The sequence below is a fragment of the Scyliorhinus torazame genome, chromosome 17, assembly GCF_047496885.1.
Source record: "Scyliorhinus torazame isolate Kashiwa2021f chromosome 17, sScyTor2.1, whole genome shotgun sequence".
Taxonomy (NCBI): Eukaryota; Metazoa; Chordata; class Chondrichthyes; order Carcharhiniformes; family Scyliorhinidae; genus Scyliorhinus; species Scyliorhinus torazame.
In genome coordinates, this window is record NC_092723.1 from 168,716,328 (window position 1) to 168,736,278 (window position 19,951).

General features: G+C 48.3%; 1 protein-coding gene across 1 annotated transcript in view; it reads right to left on the reverse strand.

Moving 5' to 3' along the window:
• Nucleotides 1-2,406: 2,406 nt before the first annotated feature.
• LOC140394391 (GRB2-related adapter protein-like) overlaps nucleotides 2,407-19,951 on the reverse strand; it is an 82,384-nt gene continuing 64,839 nt past the window's right edge. Inside the window, exons 4-5 of the mRNA XM_072481621.1 lie at nucleotides 4,231-4,399; nucleotides 2,407-3,143 (exon numbers count right to left, since the gene is read on the reverse strand). Coding sequence (XP_072337722.1) covers nucleotides 2,958-3,143; nucleotides 4,231-4,399 — 355 coding nt within the window. The 3' untranslated portion in view covers nucleotides 2,407-2,957. The remainder of the gene's footprint in view (nucleotides 3,144-4,230; nucleotides 4,400-19,951) is intronic.

The window sequence follows — 19,951 nt, forward strand, 5'->3', positions numbered from 1 at the left end:
TGACATGGGTGACTCGTGCGAAATTATTAATAACAACTTTTGATCAAGAAACCCAGGTCTAGAGCACATCGATGCCAGGATTAATTGATCGTCTGGTATCACAAACTATTAAATCCAGCAGAACCTTTCACGATCAAATTTAAGATTATAAATCAACCTGTTATCATTAACCGTTTGACTGGATGAATAGAGACTATTATATCAGCGGACTAGAGGTATAAAACTCCCACCAAAATCACTAACGTACCAGATTATCTACTGCCTGCTCAGCAGTAAAGACAGAAAAACTGGCCTTCTGGACTCACATTTGAAACAGGTGCTGTGTCCTTTGCCGATGTAAATAATGAGGTCTGGCACATTTGAGACCTCATCCCCAAAGTTTAGCTGCCAAAATAAAACCAGGCCTCCGTATCTGCAGCCTTATTGGGGAACACAGACCATTGGCACTGGCAGCAAAAATGTTTGAAAATATTTACCTGAATATATCCTTCCAGCAAAGCCAGAGACTATTGCATGGTCAACTCTCTCTCCTCATCACCGCCATCCTCCTTGATCACTTCTCTCCCTCCTGATCACCTACCTCACTTCCAATCAGCCCCCTCCCATCCCTCTCAATTGCCCCGATCCTATGGTCACCTCTCCTTTTTCCCAGTCACTCCAGCTCTTCTGGGGCGGGATTTTCCGATCCGGCGGCTAAGTGTTGAAGCCGTCGTAAATGCCGGAGCGTGTTACGACGGCGTCATCTGGCCCCTAGGATCAGCGATCCTGCGCCGCACAGGAGACCAGCACAGCACGAGAGAACCTCACGCTGCTCCAGCTGCCGATACCGGCATCAGCACGGACGGCGCGAGTTCGCACATGCACGCCACGGACGGCGCGAGTTCGCACATGCACGCCACGGCTGGGGCGAGTTCGCACATGCACGCCACGGCTGGGGCGAGCTCGCGCATGCGCGTGGGTTGCCGTCTCTGCACCGGCCGCGACGTAACATGGCGGAGACCTACAGGGGCCCGGTGCGGCGGAAGATAGACCCCCCCACTGGGATAAGCCTGCCCGCCGATCGGTAGGCCCCGATTGCAGGCCAGGCCACCGGAATCGGATCCCCCCTCTCCCCCACCAGGCCGCCCCCGCAGCATGAACGCCGAGGTCCCGCCGGGTAGGCCCACACGAGAACGATGCCGGAGGGACTCGGCCGAACTCGGTGGGCACTTGGCACATCGCGCGGGGAGAATCACTGGGGGGGGGGGGGGGTCGCGTTGAGTGACCCGTGACCGGCGCCATTGGAGCCGTTATCAGCGGACCGGCGTCGCGTGATTCACGCCCCTCCCGGCAATTCTCTGGGGTCGGAGAATCCCACCCACGACCTCTGCCCCTCCTAACTAGATCACTTCATCTCCAAAATGATTGGGTGTATTCCAGTAGCTTTTATCAAATGACCGAGTTCTTCCAACTGCTCTCTCCCCCACACTCGCTCCATTGGTTGTCTGATATGCCTATCCTCATGAAGCCCAGTCTTCCCAGCCAGTTGCCAAGCGACAGGTGCATTCATTCCCTGATATGATTCATGGCTGTCTGCGAAACGCTCGTTTTCCCATCTCCAATATGTTTGTAACCAATAAAACCAAAGTGCTCAAAGAAAGTGAATCGCCTGCAAAGCTGCCGGCCAAGTGCTGGAAAATGGGATTGGAATAGATAGGTGCGTGATGGCCGACACGACCACAATGGGCCGAAGGGCCGCTTTCTGCAGTGTGAAACTCAAAATGAAAAAAAAAATGCTTTTATGATTTTACGACAAAGATCCCCGATCACCCACTTCCCTCTACGTGAACCCGCAACTTGTCTGTGCCATGCACATTAGGGTCCAAGGCCCAATATCGGGTGCGCGTCATGTCCACCCTGTCCCGGAGTCAAAGTCAGCCGATTTCCAGCCTATTGTGTTTTGCAATTGCTGTTCAGTTAGGCACTCAGCTTGTTGGCTGAAAGAAAAAGGTGAACAAAGAACTGTTTTAATTTTTCGCTAAGGGACTGGATAGCGCCAGTTTATAACTGAAATGAAAAGATAACACAATTGTATTTGTCACTCAAAGTGACACCTTCTGCTTTCAGCACCGATAATGGGTATTTCTGTGTTCATAACGCAGGGGATGTATCTTCTTCTGTCAGTTCTCAAGCTGCTTCTGGTTGCACTGGTTTTCCCGCATCAGTCAAAATTAGAATTTCCAGCTTTGTCAACTGGCTGGGTGTATACTGACACTGCAGCAATTTAGCAAGCTGTTCAAGCAACTCTTAACAATTTCATACTTTTTTTTAAAAAAAGAGGATTGCTTTTTTTTTTAAAGAGGATTGCTTTAAAAGAAAAAACGCCCAGGATTAACAGCCCAAGCAAACTAAGAGAAAAGCCACACATTTGGGACACAGCTTGTTTTATTTGTCTCACTCAAAACTAAGACCGCCCTCTTGTTTACTATGAACAAGACGATTTAAAAATAAATTCTAGTTTCTTTCTGACAACAGACCTCTAAATTATACATACAAACTAGGAGAAATGCTGTCAACAGTATCAAACATGCATTGCAAAGTTGACGACCACTCAGGGTTTATATTCTCTCGCACCACCAGCTAATTTCTCAGGAATTGTTGTAGATTCAGTATTAAAGTAAGGTTGCAATGGTCCGCGTGCAAAGCAAATAAAGTCACGCACACAATTTGACAAAAATAGTCAGCAGAAGAAACACGTGGTCCCAACTATTTGTAGTTTTGTGCTCATGTCAAGAGAGAAAGAGTGTGCTTTTATACAGCGCCTTCCACAGATACAGGACGGCCCAAGGCAGTGGTACAGCCAATGGAGTGCAGCTGAAGTGGTGACGCTATTGCAAGAATCAGGTTTGAGGTTAAAACAGAAGAGGACAAGAGGCCTGAGCCTTCCACCCGTGTTCAGGCTCAGCTGCTGTTGAGAGTCACTGGACCATCGGTTGGACATAGTTCCGTGGGAAATAGCCAACGCGACCTCTGCACCTTCCTTTCCACCAATTCGGATCCACGCTCTCCACAACTTCAATGATGTCACCTCGATAAAAGATCAGCTCTGTCGGATCTTGGGGAGAGAAGTCAAAGCACGCCTGGACATGTTCGGGCTTCTGTAACTAAAGCGAAAGAGCAATGGTTTGAAAACACTCCTGACAAAACAGTATCAAGTTCAGTCATTTGAGTAACGCAACGCAGAAATGGTCGGACGTCCCACTGTAATTGTGAATAGAGGCTGGCTTGCAGAGGGTAGAATTGCAGCTAAAGTAGTGCTCAGGGTTCAGGGGGTGTGGCGGGAGGGGGAAAGAGGATTTTGTTTTAATGTAGCAAGTTATGTTCTAGAAAACAATGCCTGAATGGGTGGTGGGAGCAGCTTCAAACTAACGATCAAAAGGGAATTGTATGTACACCCGAAAGAAAACGTTTACAGGGCTGCGGGGAAACAACAGAGGGTGTAGGGCTAATTGGTAGTACTTTGAAAGAGTCGACATATAGCACAATGAGTCAGTGCTGTATGGTACTACATCAGATAATGCTTCTATTCATTTTAGGAGCCAATCTATTGTATCCGACATTGGGCTGGATGGAAATCATGTAGAGTAGTATTAAAACAGAGTCAAATACACAGCGCGATGACACAGTGGTTAGCACTGCTGTCTCGTAGCGCCAGGGACATTGGAAAAGTTGGTTAAGGAAAGACAGGACATTGGAGCCCCTAGGCAGCCTGTTTACAGCTTAGGGAAAAATTGACATACCCCTATACTCACTGCCTGCCCAGAATCCATTCCAGCATCTCTCTCTGTAAATTAGGAATTGCCTAAACAAATGTTATGACCAGACAGGCAGCAATTCCTCAAAGAAGCAGAAAATGTGCATGTGCCCTGCATAAGTAGCAAGAATACCTGGTATGTGCATTATATTGCATGGTCATACATGAGGTTACTAGGGATTGGTGTTATTAGTGCAGCAACATTAAGGTTGCATTAAGTAGAAGAGTAAATTAGTTCCATGCAGGCTCTGCTTATTTGGCAAAGCCAAGGTTTTGCTTTAAACTCTGAAGATTATAGGGACAAGCCAATATACAAGGTTGAGGTCCTAGGATAGAACTTGTAAGAATACATATAGACTTAAATACATAAAGTTGATGTCATGAAATGGATAGCAACCCCCAGCTCAAACCGCATATCACATCTGCGATTAGCATACCTCGTCTTCAGCTTTCGTATCTCTCAGGAAAATCTGTTGCTTCTTCGCAATGGTTGTGGTCCTGTAGAAGTCCACCAGCTCATTCAGGGAATGAAACTTCTCTTCCCACAAGTAATATTTGCCATCTTTATCCCGAAGAACCTTAAAGTGCTGTACGTGTTTTCCATAGCTGTGGAAAAATGTCAAGCTCTTTGAGGATGCAGGTTTCACATTCGCAATCAGTGTTTCAATTTGGCTCACATTGAATGTATACAGTGAATATTAAATGTATCGCAATTGTATCGAAGCACCTCAGATTGCAACATTTAAGCAGACAACTCAAATATCATTGCACCCTTTGTAATGACCATTTTCAAATGTCTGTAATGTTTCTTTGACTGTATGGAAGCACCTCATAGTGCAACAGGATCTATGTCAAAAAGCTGAATATTATTGCATTTTGTGTAATGGCCATTTCGAAATATTTCTAATGTTCTTTCAGATACTTTACGAATAAAGTATTTATTTTACATAGATTACATAGAACATACAGTGCAGAAGGAGGCCATTCGGCCCATCGAGTCTGCACCGGCCCACATTAATCCCTCACTTCCACCTTATCCCCGCAACCCAATAACCCCTCCCAACCCTTATGGACACTACGGGTAATTTAGCATGGCCAATCCACCTAACCTGCACGTCTTTGGACGTTTTGCAACAAAAACAAAATTGATAAAAGATATAAACAGCAGCCGGAGACTGGCACTGATATTAACAGACCCAAATACCTATCCTGTCTATATAGGCCGAAATGTTTCGGCCGTTGCGATTCTCTGTCCCCCCGCCCCCCAGCATTGCACCACCCCAGTCCGGGGGTACCCCGGCAGCGAGAGGTGGTTTCAATGGGAAATCCCGTTAACAAGCGTCAGGAGTGTAGAACCCCCCCCCCCCCCCCCCACCAGCGAATGGCAAGACCCCGAGAAAGAAACGGCCAGGGAACCAGAGAATTCAGCTCATAATATTCATCTGTCGGTTATTTTAAAATGGGTATCCTGGGAGTGACGTGAGGTGAGCATGGGAATGGCTGTGTTTTCACCAGTTCTCGCTTTGCTCATCTCTTAATCCTACTGCCCATTTCATAATTTCTTTTCGGATATATGTCTTACACTCTGGCCCTGGATGATGCTGACTGGAGTTTTATGATGAGGAGCTGAATTAAATCGTAGAGAATCCTTGTTCGACCGTGGCAGTCAGAGTTAGTTGGAGTGGGGCCCAGCTTGCAATGGCATTGTTGCTGGCCTTCGCCCGACGGTACTGTGTGCATCCAGACGATGGCCGCCATAGAGAATGTTGTTCTTGATCTTGGCTCCATGATGCCGGTCTTTGGAGCTAACTTCGAAGATTTGCGAGGGATCCTTGGGAGAATGGTGGAAACGCTGGAGGGAATCCTTGTATTCAATAGAGCACTTTCCCTGGTAAGGGCCTGCCCTTGATCCATTGAGATCCTGTGTCGCCTGCCCTGGCAGGTTCAGGAGGTAGGGGCTAGGCAAGGAGTGGCCGTGATACCAGGCCCTGGTGAGAGGTGGGCGGTGGGTTTCCGACTGAGTTTGCTAATTGGATGCCGTACTTTAGTAATCTTGATCTGGGGGCAGGCGTATCAGGTTCAACGGAGCATAGTGTATCCGGTCTTCGAAGCCTGGGGTCAGTTGGGCTTCCTGACCACTGGCCCTATGCTATCCTGTTCACAATGCTCTTCGTGAGGGTTTGGAGGTGGACAATCGTGTCAGGCCATCAGCCCCTGGCTGGGGCCTAGGCTGTGGATTACTTGGGCGTCGGGGCGGCAGCATGGTGGAAGGTTCTTTGTTCGTTGGTATCCATGAGAGATCCTGAGGAGTGCTCGATGATGCTGTCATGGCTTTGGCCTTTTCGAGCAACATTATTGTTCAATAATCCAGGACGTTACTCCCTTGTTATTATGTTGTTGTCTTTTCTCATGCAAGGGTGTGCAAAGTGTGAGCACGAGGGTGAGAGTCGTCAGTTATCCTGTTTTAGAAAAACACATATTGGGTTGATTATATGAAATGTGGTCTGTGCACATTGTTTAAATGATGTGCTGTAATCCTTGTGGTTATGGGAAGGGAGTGCTTTTTAGACACCCCTTTTCTCATTTATAATGAAGTTGAGTGGAGCGATGGTGGGGTGATGGGTGGTGTGGAGTTTGGTGGTAAGGTTGGTTAAGTCCTCACTGAGATTGAGGATAGCGCCCCCCCCCCCCCCCGGTTAGTGCAAACCGAATCGGGTTTTTATTTTGTTTTTTGTTACTTTGAATTAAAAATATGTGTTTGTCTCCTTCCATGAGCCGGGCAGAATATGTATTCTGGGAATGTCTTGGGTTCCTTCTGCCTTTTCCGAGAGACGAGTCTGGTATCCGAGGAGAGGAGGTTGCGGGATGGGCGGCATTGCTGCCTCTGGCTCTGCTGGCGTGGAGGGAGAGAGATATTGATGCACACCCAAACATGGCGCAAAATATTCATCCTGAAGTCTCGTAGCAATTACCAGCATTCGCTGCCTGGAGTGTGTTCACCATTTTACCGTGTTTCCATGGTCTTATCCTGCTTCTCCCTTTGGCTTCTCCATTTGGCCTTATAGAGGCATCAAGTTATGTCTAATGATTGTATCAAGCTAGTTATACTGCTGTTCCTCTGTCCCCCTCTGTATTCTTGTCTACAGAGACTTTTCTTTTCTTGCTGTGCTATATCATTTGGGCAGCACGGTAGCATTGTGGATAGCACAATTGCTTCACAGCTCCAGGGTCCCAGGTTTGATTCCGGCTTGGGTCACTGTCTGTGCGGAGTCTGCACATCCTCCCTGTGTGTGCGTGGGTTTCCTCCGGGTGCTCCGGTTTCCTCCCACAGCCCAAAGATGTGAAGGTTAGGTGGATTGGCCATGATAAATTGCCCTTAGTGTCCAAAATTGCCCTTAGTGTTGGGTGGGGTTACTGGGTTATTGGGATAGAATGGAGGTGTTGACCTTGGGTAGGGTGCTCTTTCCAAGAGCCGGTGCAGACTCGATGGGTCGAATGGCCTCCTTCTGCACTGTAAATTCTATGATAATCTATGATAATCATTCTTGTGGTTTTGCTGCTCTTTTTGTCAAAATGTAAAACCTTAGTAAACATAGTTTAAAAAGGGTATCCTACCCAACACCACGTCCCATTTATCCATCACCCATATTTGCTGATTGCATTAGCGCCCAGTCTCCAAACAATCTGGGGCAGGGTTCTCGGGTCCCCCAGCCGCGTGTGTTTCTCGGTGGCGCGCCGTTCGCTGGCGGCGGGATTCTCTCTTCCTGCCGCTTGTCAATGGGATTTCCCATTGAAGCCACTCCTCGCTGCCAGGAAATCCTTGGGCAGGGGTGCGCTGCCAGCGGGAAAAGAGAATCCCAATGGCTTGAGAATTCCGATCCTGGGGCGGGATTCTCAGACCCCCCCGCCGGGTCGGAGAATCGCCGGGGGCTGGCGTGAATCCCGCCCCTGCCGGTTGCCGAATTCTCCGGCACTGGATATTCGGCGGGGGTGGGTATCGCGCCGCACCGGTTGGCGCCCCCCCCCCCCCCACCCGCCGGCGATTCTCCGGCCCGCGATGGGCCGTAGTCCCGCTGCTGGAATGCCTGTCCCGCCGGCAAGAATCAAACCACCTCTCTTACCGGCGGGACAAGGCAGCGCGGGCGGGCTCCGGGGTCCTGGGGGGGGGGCGCAGTGCGATCTGGCCCCGGGTAGTGCCCCCACGGTGACCTGGTCCGCGATCGGGGCCCACCGATCCGCGGGCGGGCCTGTGCCCTGGGGGCACTCTTTTCCTTCCGCCTTCACCATGGTCTCCACTATGGCGGAGGCAGAAGAGACCCCCTCCACTGCGCATGCGCGGGGATGCTGTGAGCGGCCGCTGACGCGCCGCACGGCAAAGTCATTTCCGCGCCAGCTGGCGGGGCACCAAAGGCCTTTCCCGCCAGCTGGTGGGGCAGAAATCAGTCCGGCGCAGGCCTAGCCCCTCAAGGTGAGGGCTCGGCCCCTCAAGATGCGGAGAATTCCGCACCTTTGGGGCGGCGCGATGCAGGACTGATTCTCGCCGTTTTTGGCGCCGGTCGGCGGACATCGCGCCGATTGCGGAGAATCCCGCCCCTGATCTTTAAATTCTCATTCTAGGGTTCAAATCCATCCACAGACTCTCCCTATTTCTGTAACCTCCTCCAGAGGTTGCATTTGAACAATCCAGCCTCCTTCTGCATGTCAGACTTCCCTTGTCCCATCTATCATGGCTGTGCCTTCAGGTGCCTCGCTCTAAGCTCTGGAATTCCCTTCCTGAACCTCTCTCTCTCTCTCTTCTCCAAAGAGAACACAGGGTGGGATACTCCGTGCCCAACGCCAAAATCGTATTTGGCCACCAGGCGGAGAATCCCCGTTTGCAACCGAATTGGGGGCCGCCGTTTTTCGCATGCTCCACCCCCTCCAAATTGGCGTCATCTAGGAATGAGCGGCACACCATTGTGGTGGCGCCAGCGCGTCGCTTTGAGGCTCACCCCTGATGCTCTGCCCCCCGATGGGCTGAGTTCCCGACCGCGCGGGTCGCGTGTGGTCTGAGTTTTCGTAAACCCGGTGTGGTGTCTATGGACTGTATCCAGAGCCGCCGCAGCGGGGCGGGAGCCGTGTTGCTGGCATGGGGGGCTTAGGCAAGGGCTGGGCGGTCTGGTGAGGAGTGGTCCCGGGGGACACTATTTGGCCGGCCGGGTCCAGGTCGCCGCCGTGCGCATGCGCAGTCACGGACCCGGCAATTTTCCGGCCGTTACGTCGGGAGCGCCGGGAGTTTTACTCGGCGCCGCTGCTAGTTCCCCACTGGGTGGAGCATCGTGAAGGGGTGCGCCGACTTTTGCATTGTAAAACTAGACACTTCCTCCAGACATAGCCTCAAAATCGGAGAATCCAGCCATAAGATTTTAAGAAATAGTAGAATGAATAAGCTATTAAGCCCCTTGAGCCTGTCCATCATCGACAAGGAGTGTGATGGAATACTGGATGAGTGCAGCTCCAACAACATTCAAGAAGGTTGGCACCCAATCGACAAACATTCAATTCCTCCACCACTGATGCACAGTGGCAGCCGTGTGTACCATCTACAAGATGCACTGCAGCAACTCACCCAGCCTCCTTCAACAGCATCTTCCAATCCCATGACCACTACCACATTTAAGGATAAGGGCAGCAGATAGATGGGAACACCATTACCTGAAAGTTTCCCTCCAAGCCACTTAGCATCCTGACTTAGAAATATATCGCTGCTCCGTCAATGTCACCGGGTCAAAATCCTGGAGCTCCCTCTCTAACAGCACTGTGGGTGCACCTACACCACATGGACTGCAGTGGCTCATGAAGGCAACTCACCACCACCTTCTCAAGGGCAATTAGGGGTGGGCAATGTATGCTAGCCTAGCCAATGACACCCACATCCCATGTATTAATTTTTCAAAATCCATAATGGTGGGATGTGTTTAAAATCAATCATGAATCATACTTGCCCTTTATTTCTAGGAGAATAAGAGGAAGCCAGGCAGGATTGCATGATTTCACATTGTTTCAGGTTGAAATCCCATTCCCGGGGTCATGTACAAAAATCAAAACTGACACTCAAATGCAGCACAGAGAGAATGCTGCACTGCTGGAGTTGCTGTCTGTCGGACGAGACATTAAACTCAGGCCCATCTGCCTGCTTGAGTGAATATAGAAGATTCCATTGCACCACTTGGAAGAACAGGTAAGTTCTGCTTGGTGTCTTGGCCAATACCTTGTGACTACCTCTCCTATTCTATCCATGTAGCTAGTGAGCGACTGCAAGGATGTAGGTAGCCGTGCTTGATGAAGACTCTCAGGCACACGTGCCATTGTAAAGTCGGGCATAAACACACCACTTACATAGATAGGCACTGCCAAAATTCCAATGCTGGGTCTTTTACTGTCAAAGGTTTTGAAACTTTAGGACCAATTATTTTACCCTTGCAAACTAGCCAATCGCAATTCCGAAGTGGTAGATACTGGCCGGAATTCTCCATCCGTCCGCGCTGGCGGGATTCTCCGGTCTCGCTGCGGCAAATGGAGTTTTGCCTGAGCGCCAAGTTCTCCGTTCTTGCTGGCAGCGGCGGAGGGGCGACCCCGGATCGGGGAATCCCAGCCATCAGCACGGAAAGGAAATGGAAGCAAGAAGTGCTGGAAATACTCAGCAGGTCTGGCAGCATCCGCGGAGAAACACAGAGTTAACGTTTCAGTTTGATAGCCTCCCATCAGAACTGAAACTAGGCAAAGGGCTCATTTAAAGGTCATCGCCCTGAACCGTGACTCCTCTCTCCGCAGACGCTGCAGGGCCTGCTGAGCACTACCGGCATTTCCTGTTCTCAATTTCAGATTTTCCGCCAACTGCTTTTGTATTTGGCTAGCGAGGGCCAGGTGCAATCCGCGCAGGTGCGATGCTTTTCCCCCAAAAAAAGAGAGACTCAGGAGGGGAGGATCCCATTTTGCCAGTTTTCTTGACAATGCTAGTCGATTAGAGTAATCTCTAAATCGTGCTCAATTTGAATTCCAGAAGGCTATAAATAAAGTTCCAAACAAAGCCTGGTTGATTTAAATTCTCAGCTGTGGGGATTCAGGGTAAATTCTGGGACTGGATAAGAAACTGATTGAACAACAACTTGTACTTCTAGAGCACTTTTAACGTCTTAAAATGTCCCAAATTGCTTCACAGGAGAGTTATAGATTGAAATTTGGCATCAAACACACAAAGTGATATCAGGAGGTAGACCAATAGCTTCAACAAGGAGGTAGGCTTGGAGTGTCTTGAAGGAAGGAGAGAGGTGGAGAAATGGTGAGGTTCAGGGAGGGAATTCTGCAGCCTGGAGTCTAGGCAGCTGAAAGTACTGCCGCCCATGATGGAGTGATTAGAACCAGTGATGCACAAGAGGCCAACTCAAAATCTGCAGAGATCACAGCAGGTTGCGGGGCTGAAGAAGATTCCAGAGATTGGGAGGGGTGAAGCCATGGAAGATTTTGAAATCAAGGATTTGAATTTAAAAATCTCTTGGAAGATGTCAGGTTAGTTGTTAGGTGGGTTGGCCATGATCAATGCGCAGGGTTTTGGGGATAGGGCGGTGCAGGCTCAGTGGACTGAATGGCCTCCTTCTGCACTGTAGGAATTGTATCGATACTATGGAGGGTGCTACGGATAATTAAAGGGAAATCGCAGAGTAGGGAGCCCCAAATTCCTACAGCTTTTGGGTGGGCTATAATTGCCTAACTTAAAAGGTGCTTTCATGTGGTTTCTATCTGCGGATAAGGTATATGCAAAATACTGTAAACTAGCGACGAAGAGGAGGCATCTGTGCAGCACATGGGATGTTACACGATTAAAATTGCTATGTAAATAAAAGTTGTTCAGTCACTTTCTCATCAAGTGGCAGGATTTACTGTAAATCCCCACAGCTACAAGTTTAAATCAACAGTCTTTTGTTTGGAAATATATTTATAGCTTTTCAAATTAACCATGTTTTAGTGATTACTGTAATCCACTTGCATTGGCAGCTTCCTACAGGTTCTGAGAGAACCCGCCCCTCCTGAACTTCACCATCCCTTTTTGGGGAAAGCGTTTAAGCTGCAGTTTGCACCGAACTATCCAGGTAGTAATTACTCAGCAGGTCAGACAGTATCTGTGGTGAGAGAAACTGAGTTTATGGGGGGGATTTTGAGCACGCGTTAGCAGTCAGTGGGAACGGCGAGGTGGGCAGAAAATCCGGCGAGAATTGGAAAACGCAATTACAATTGTATCATTAGCGAGCCCTGCCTCTGGGACTTCTCCCGATGGGGCCACTCGCTGAATATTTATCAGTGGCAGGTGTGATGTTACCCCGGTATGATTTACAACAGCTGGATAAAAATGTGAACGTGGTGACCTCGCCTCTGAATGGAATATCGGTGGCGAGCGCTCAGGTCGCCATTACCCTCCAGGTTAGAACGTTGGTCCATTGAATGCACTCAACTACCCCAACACCTCATGATAATGGGGGGGGGGGGGGGCAAGCGACTGCTGAGACTCTCCAGGGTCGAAGCTCTTTATTCAGGTAGAGTTGAGAGGGACAACTGGGGGGAAGTGGCTTTTGTGTGACAGGGAAGGAGGGCGGGAGGTTCATTGCAAAGGTGCTCATGTAGGGGGAAGCACATGGGTGGATGTACCAGCTACTGAGGGTCAGGACGCTGGGCCAAATGGTCTCCTTCTGGACTCTAACAATTCTGCGATTCAGTGTCTCTGGAATAGGGCTTGACCCCCATGGCCTTCACTCTTAGAGGCAAGAGGGCAAGTCAAGGCTGACATCTTGTATTCAATGCTAGATTAATTTCAAAACAAGGCATTATGCTCCAAGTTCAAAATGGAAGCAGAGGGAAAAGTGCTGTTGAGTGTCAAAGAAAGAATGACTTGCGTTGATAGAAGGACATAAGAAATAGAAGCAGGAATAGAACATTCAGCTCCTCTAGCCCGCTTCACCATTTAATAAAATTACGGATGACCTCATTGTGGTCTCAACTCCACTTTCCTGCCAGACCCGTAACCTGTTCATATCAAAAACCTGTACCACTCAATCTTCAATACGTTCAATGACTCGGCATCAACTGCTCTCAGGGGTAGAGTATTACAAAGTAATAGAGTGACGACCCACTGAGAGAGGGAATTCCACATTTTCATCTTAAATGGGAGACTCCTTACTCTGGAAACTGTGACCCTTCATTCGAGATTCCCTGCGGAGGAAACATTCTCTCAGCATCCACCTGGTCAAGCCTCCTCAGGACTTTCTATATCTCAATACGATCATCTCCCTCTTATTCTTCTGAACTTCAATGTGTCAGCACATCCAATCTGCTCAGTCATTTTTTTTTAACAGGCCAACCCTACATCCCAGAAATCAGCCTAGTGGATCTTCTCTGAACTGCTTCCAATGCGTTAGTTCCTCCTCACGAGCATGCAGTAAACTCCACTTGCAGTCTTTCCAATCTCTTGTGCATTTGTAGCAAGACTGACTTACTTTTATATTCCACCCACCTTGCAAAATAGATAACATCCTATTTGCCTTCCTATATACTTTCCTTATCCGCATGTTAACTTCTTGTGATTCATGGTGTGGACAGCAGATCCCTGTGTACTGCAGTATTCTGTCTCTCTCCAGTTAAATAACATTCTTCTTTTCTATTCTTTCTGCCAAAGTGGACAAATACGCAGTTTCTCACATTATATCACATCTGCCAAAATTTTGCCCACTCATTTAACCTATGTCCCATTGTGGGCTCTTTTTACCCTCCTCACAACATACCATCGGAAAATTTGGTGACAATACAGTTTGTCCCTTGATCCAATTCATTAATTTAGATTATCAATGGTTGAGGTCCTGCACTGATTCCTGTCGCACCCCAGTTTTCCAAGCTGAAAATCACCCATTTATCACAAATTACTGTTTCCTATTAATTAGACAATCCTCTGTTACCCCTCCCACACACCCCCTCCCTCCCTCATACCATAGCTCGTATCTCATACAACCTTTTATGTGGCACCTTGTTGAACGTCTTTTGGAAATCCAAATACACTACATCTACTGGTTCTCCTTTATCCACCTTACGTATGACATCCTCAAAAGCACTCTAATACATTTGTCAAACAGGATTTCCCTTTCAGAAAACCATGTTGACTCTGCTCCACTGTATTATGATTTTATAAATGTCCTGCTGCGACTTCCTTAATAACGGATTCCAGCATTTTCCCAATGACTGTTGCTAAACTAACTTGCCAATCATTGCCTGCGTTCTGACTCCTTCCTCTCTTAAATAGGGGCGTTACATTTGTGATTTCCCAACCTGCTGGGACCTTTCCAGAATCTATGGAATTTAGGAAGATTATAACTAATGCATTCACTATCTCTGCAGCCACTTCTTTTAAACATTTAGGATGGTGGCTATCAGGTTCAGAGGACTTGTCAGCCATTAGTTTTCCAAGTTTGTTTTCTCTAGTGATTATGGTCATTTTAAGTTCCTCCCTTGTTTTTGCCCCTTGATTTTCTTCTATTATTATTGGAGAGCTTTTGGTGTATTTTTACCATGAAGACAGATACAAAATACTTGTTCAAGGTTTCTGCCATTTCACTATTTCCCATTATTAATTCCCCAGTCTCATCCTCTAAGAGGCCAACATTCACAGAATACCTATAGTGCAGAAGGAGGCCATTTGGCCCTTTCGAGTCTGCACACACCCTCTGAAAGAGCACCTCACCTAGGTCCATTCCCCCACCCTATCCCCATAACCCCAATTAGCCTTTTGGACGTCAAAGGGTAATTTTGGCACGGCCAGTCCACCTCACCTGTACATCTTTGGGCTGTGGGAGGAAACCAGAGCAGCTGGAGGAAACCCACGCAGCCACGTGGAGAACGTGCAAACTTCACACAGTTATCCCAGGCCGGAATTGAACCCTGGTCCTTGGCACTATAAGGCCAGTGCTAACCACTGCACCATAAAGCCACCTCTAAATTTTCTTTAGGTACCCGCTTCTTTTTTACATACTTGTAGAAGTTCTTACCATTTTTATATTTCTTACCAGTTAAAGATCATGGGCTGGATTCTCCATCGCCGACACCGAAATCACGTTCGGCCGCAGAATCAGATTTCCTGACCAAATCGGGGGCAGCACCGCTTTCACAATGCTCCGCCCCCTCCAAAGCGGCGTGCCATGTATCGACGGCCACAGGACATTGCCTGAGGCCAGCACCCCGAAGCTCACCCTCCGACCTGCTGAGATCCCGACGGCACGGGACACGTGTGGTCTCAGCCGTGCGGGAACACGGCGTGGCGGCTGCAGACTCAGCCCACAGTCGGGGGAGGGCCAGTCCGCGGGCAGGGTGGAACTTTAATAGAGGCTGGAGGCACTGTGGGGGAGTGGTCTGGGGCGCCCAGCCGAAGGGGGGGGTACTATTTCGTGGGCCAGGTCCACGAGCTGCTGCCACCATGCACATGTGTGGCTATGCACCTGGCAATTCTCCTGGCCTTATCAACAGCTAGATCCGGGAGTTCTAACGCTGCCTTCCTGCTAGCCCCCAGCAAAACGGGGACTCAGACATTTTTTCTGGCATAAAACGCCACCGTTCCCGCCGGCATGGGGACAAAGCCCCAGAATCGGAGAATCCAGCCCTCTATTCTGAAATGAAATGAAATGAAATGAAAATCGCTTATTCTCACAAGTAGCCTTCAAATGAAGTTACTGTGAAAAGCCCCTAGTCGCCACATTCCGGTGCCTGTTCAGGGAGGCTGGTACGGGAATTGAACCGTGCTGCTGGCCTGCCTTCGTCTGCTTTCAAAGCCAGCTCTTTAGCCCTGTGCTAAACCAGCCTCTCGTGCCAAACCAGCCCCTAAGGTTTCTAAGGTTTCCATTTTTAATATTTGTTTAGTCACTTTCTGCTGATTTCTGAAAACGTTTCACAATTATCTGGCCTATTATTAATCTTTGAAATGTGCATGGCTTTTCTTCAATTTGAGTTCACCGTGGTGCTGCATCTTTTTTATATTCTATTGAGAAAGACAGACGCTGGGCGGAATTCTCTGTTCCTGAGGCTAATTGCCAGTGGCAAAGGAGAATCCGGGAGTGATTCACGACGGGAAAATCGGCGCGAACCCCTCACCGATTAGAATCATAGAATCATAGAATTCACAATGCAGAAGGAGGCCATTCAGCTCATCGAGTCTGCACCGGCCCCCGGAAAGAGCACCGTACTTAAGCTCCACGCCTCCACTCTATCCCTTTATCCCTGTAACCCAACCTAACCTTTGTGGACACAAGGTGAATTTAGCATGGTCAATCCAGCTAACCTGCACGTCTTTGGACTGTGGGAGGAAACCGGAGCACCCGGAGGAAACCCACGCACACAGGGGGAGAACGTGCAGACTCCGCACAGACAGTGATCCAGGCCAGGAATCAAACCTGGGACCCTAGAGCTGTGAAGTAACTGTGCTAACCACTATGCTACCGTGCTGCCCACTACCGGATACCAGTGAGGGGATAGCACCAGTGCCGCGTGGTACACCCGCGGATCGCATGGAAAACAGCCCCAGCATCATCGGGTCCCGGGCCACGCATGTGCAGGACTGACGAGCAGCACTGGTCACGCTGGAAAACATGGCGCCAGCTGTGTTGGAACTCTAACCCGCCGACCCTGACGGCTCACCCTCTGGCCACCCCCCACCACTCCCCCCAGCCAGCGGCACAGATCCTGGACGGGTGTGGCAGCACTGGATACTGTCCACAGCCGGCATGCCAGGCTCCTGACCGCTGGGGCCACACGTGGTCCACACCGTCGGGAGCTCAGCCTATCAGGGGCAGAGTATCGCGGGTGGGCCGATTAATGATCTGCCAATGGCCTTGCGATTGCGCGCGGTGTGTGTCCCAATGACACCAATTTGGAGGGGGCGGAGCATCGCCAGCCGGCATCAAACCGGCACCTGCCCCAAATCCGACGTCGGAAGCCATTCTCCGCCCAATTGCCGATCCCGGTTTTGGCATCTTACTATGGAGAATCCACCCTCTATCTTTCTTGTGAGTTATGCAATATATCCTAAAATGTCTGCCCCACCCCTTCACCATCATTCCTTTTAATCTATTTACCCATACTACTGTAGCGAACTCAGTATTCATGCGCTTGTAATTGCCTTTATTTAAGTTTACGATGCCAGTTCCAGACTTGCGTTTCTCACCCTCAAACTGATGGCGAAATTCTATCAACCTATAATCACTTTTACTTGAAGATCCTTTATTATGAGATTGTCAATTAATTCTGTCTCATAACACATCACCAGGACTAAATTGGCCTGTTCCCTGTTTGCTTCCAGAACATATTGTTCTAAGAAGCTGTCTCAAATACATTTCAGAAACTCATCCTCAAGGTTACATTTGTCCATTTGATTCATCCAATCTAATTGAAGAGTAAAATCACCCACAATGGTGGCAGTACGTTTCTTACAATCCCCCAATATTTCTTGATTTATATTCTGTCCTACAATATAGCTAATGTCAGGGGATCTATAAATGTCTTCTTTGCCCTTGCACCGGCCCTTGGAAAGAGCACCCCACCCAAGTCCACACCTCCACCCTATCCCCATAACCCAGTAACCCCACCTAACCTTTTTTTTTGGCCACTAAGCGCAATTTAGCATGGCCAATCCACCTAAGTTGCACATCTTTGGACTGTGGGAGGAAACCTGAGCACCCGGAGGAAACCCACGGGGAGAACGTGCAGACTCCACACAGACAGTGACCCAAACCGGGAATCGGACCTGGGACCCTGGAGCTGTGAAGCAACTGCGCTAACCACTGTGCTACCGTGCTGCTCACAAGTACCCTTGGATATTCAATTCCCAGACTTAGCAGATAGAGGAATCGGTGAGTGGAACGTGCTCTGCCCAGGAAAAGGAATCCACAGCAACTAATTATGTTGCAGTAAATCTCGCATTGCCAGAGTTCCTGAGAGCGAGTTTGTAACTAAAGGGTGTTGCTCATCTGTGTGCTAGGAGTGCAGGTGAATCTGTGGAGGTACGGCTGTCATCACAATCTGAACTGTTGCCTTTGGCCCCTGATTAAAGTAAAGGAAGATGATGTCAGAATGGGAAGAGTGCCAGCATTGATTTAATATATTGCTTCATTCATTTGCCTTAATTTTCATATACACAATTTCATAATGCTGTTAATTTAAAAACCAAACCACACCATTGGCCAACAGTGAAATCACCAGCCATAGACAGAATATAGTTTGGCTGTGAGCCAGTAAAACAGCGTCCGCCTGGAATATGCCCTCGGGATGGGGCTTTAATGAAACAACTCCCGCGTCAATAGGACCCCCAACAGAGCCAAGATGACATAATGTAGATCTGGTGTAGGTCGGGCCATTATATGACATTGGGCAATAATGAATGGAGGAACATTTGTGAGCAGCAATCAGCAGAAGCCCAACATTCAGTTGCCTCTCCTGCTCTTCATCAACCCTTCCACCCACCCAGAGGTTCAATCTGAGTGTTTACTGGTTTAGACTAGTGAGAATCAAATGCAGGATTAATTGGATAAACTTTTGGCAATATGCGAAACCCTTGATTATCGCTTACCAAAACAATGGATGCATTGCTAAACTATCGAGAGCTTTGCCTTTTCAATGACTGAAGGCCTTTTGGCTGTTCAATTATTGAAAGGATTTACGAAGAAAAGGTGGCGCAGTGGTTATCACCGCTGCCTCACAGCACCAGGGACCCAGGTTCGATTCGGGCCTCGGGTGACTGTCTGTGTGGGGTTTGCACATTCGCCCCGTGTCTGCGTGGGTTTCCTCCGGGTGCACCAGTTTCCTCCAACAGTCCAACGATGTGCAGGTTAGGCGGATTGGCCATGATTAGTGTGCGGGATTACGGAGATAGGGCGGGGGGGGGGGGGGGGTGGGCCTTGTTAGAGTGCTCTCTTGGAGGGCCAGTATAGACTGAATGGGCCGTATAACCTATTTCTGCGCTGTAGGGATTTTATGAATTCTACTCTATTGAAAACAAGTTCCTTTTTAGAAGGAAGGTTCTACCTGAATTAATACCAAACTTATAATCAAAACATGTTCAGCTGTTAATCACTTTGAAGCACCGAGAATCTATTCATCTTCTCTTTGCCATATCCATTGCTTTGGCTGATTTTTTTTGCTTTTGGTTCTCAAGAGATACTGCTATGTAAATCTTGAGGATATTTAAAAATAGTGACCTCGGTACTTAAATATGATTAACAGCTGAACATGTTCTGACGACAAGTTTGGTATTAATTCAGGTTTAACCTTCCTTCAAAAAAGGAACTTTTTTTTTCTCTTTGTGCGAAGGCAGAAAAAGAATATCTTTCAATAGTTAAACAACCAAAAGGATTTCAGTTGTTTGAAAGGCAAAGCTCTCCTAATAGCTTATCAATGCATCCATTGTTCAGGTCAGCAATAATAATCAAAAGTTCCTCAAATTCCCAAAAGTTTTTCATATTAGTCCTGTATTTGGCTTTTACTAGTTTAAACCTGTAAACACTATTGGATTGAAACGCAGGGTGGAGAGCAGGAGATCGAGACAGCCAAATGGTGGACTCCTACCTTTCTGCTAACAAAGTATATTCGCTCGTTTGGAACTGAAGTGACTATTTATTATTGCATAATGTTACAGAATGATTTGACTTACATCAGATTCAAGTACAAAGTGTGGGCGCACTATGCCAAGAGTTAAAGTTGGATATTCCTACATAAACAACTTAATGATGGCAGTCAGTGTTTGAAAGCCTGCCAGCTTCTTGATGTCATTCGCCTGGAGGTTGGCAACAGCGGTTTTGGTCTTGACAAGGCAAAGTACACCTTTGACAATCCTGCTGATGTAATATTGGAATTTATATCTAACGGTATGTTGTACTTTAATTGTGATTTAAGAGTCATGCACAGATAATGGAGGAGTCATGAGCTTTCATAGTAATTGGGGGGAAATTCTAACTTCAGGACCTGTGGCCAGCAAGGAGATATGAGAGGGCCTAGTCATTGTTAACTGCTGGACCTCAGGAATGGTAATTGCACTTGTCTCCAGCAGGTGGAGAGCTTTTAAAAGTGCAGCCAACCTTGTATGTTGGAAAATCAATT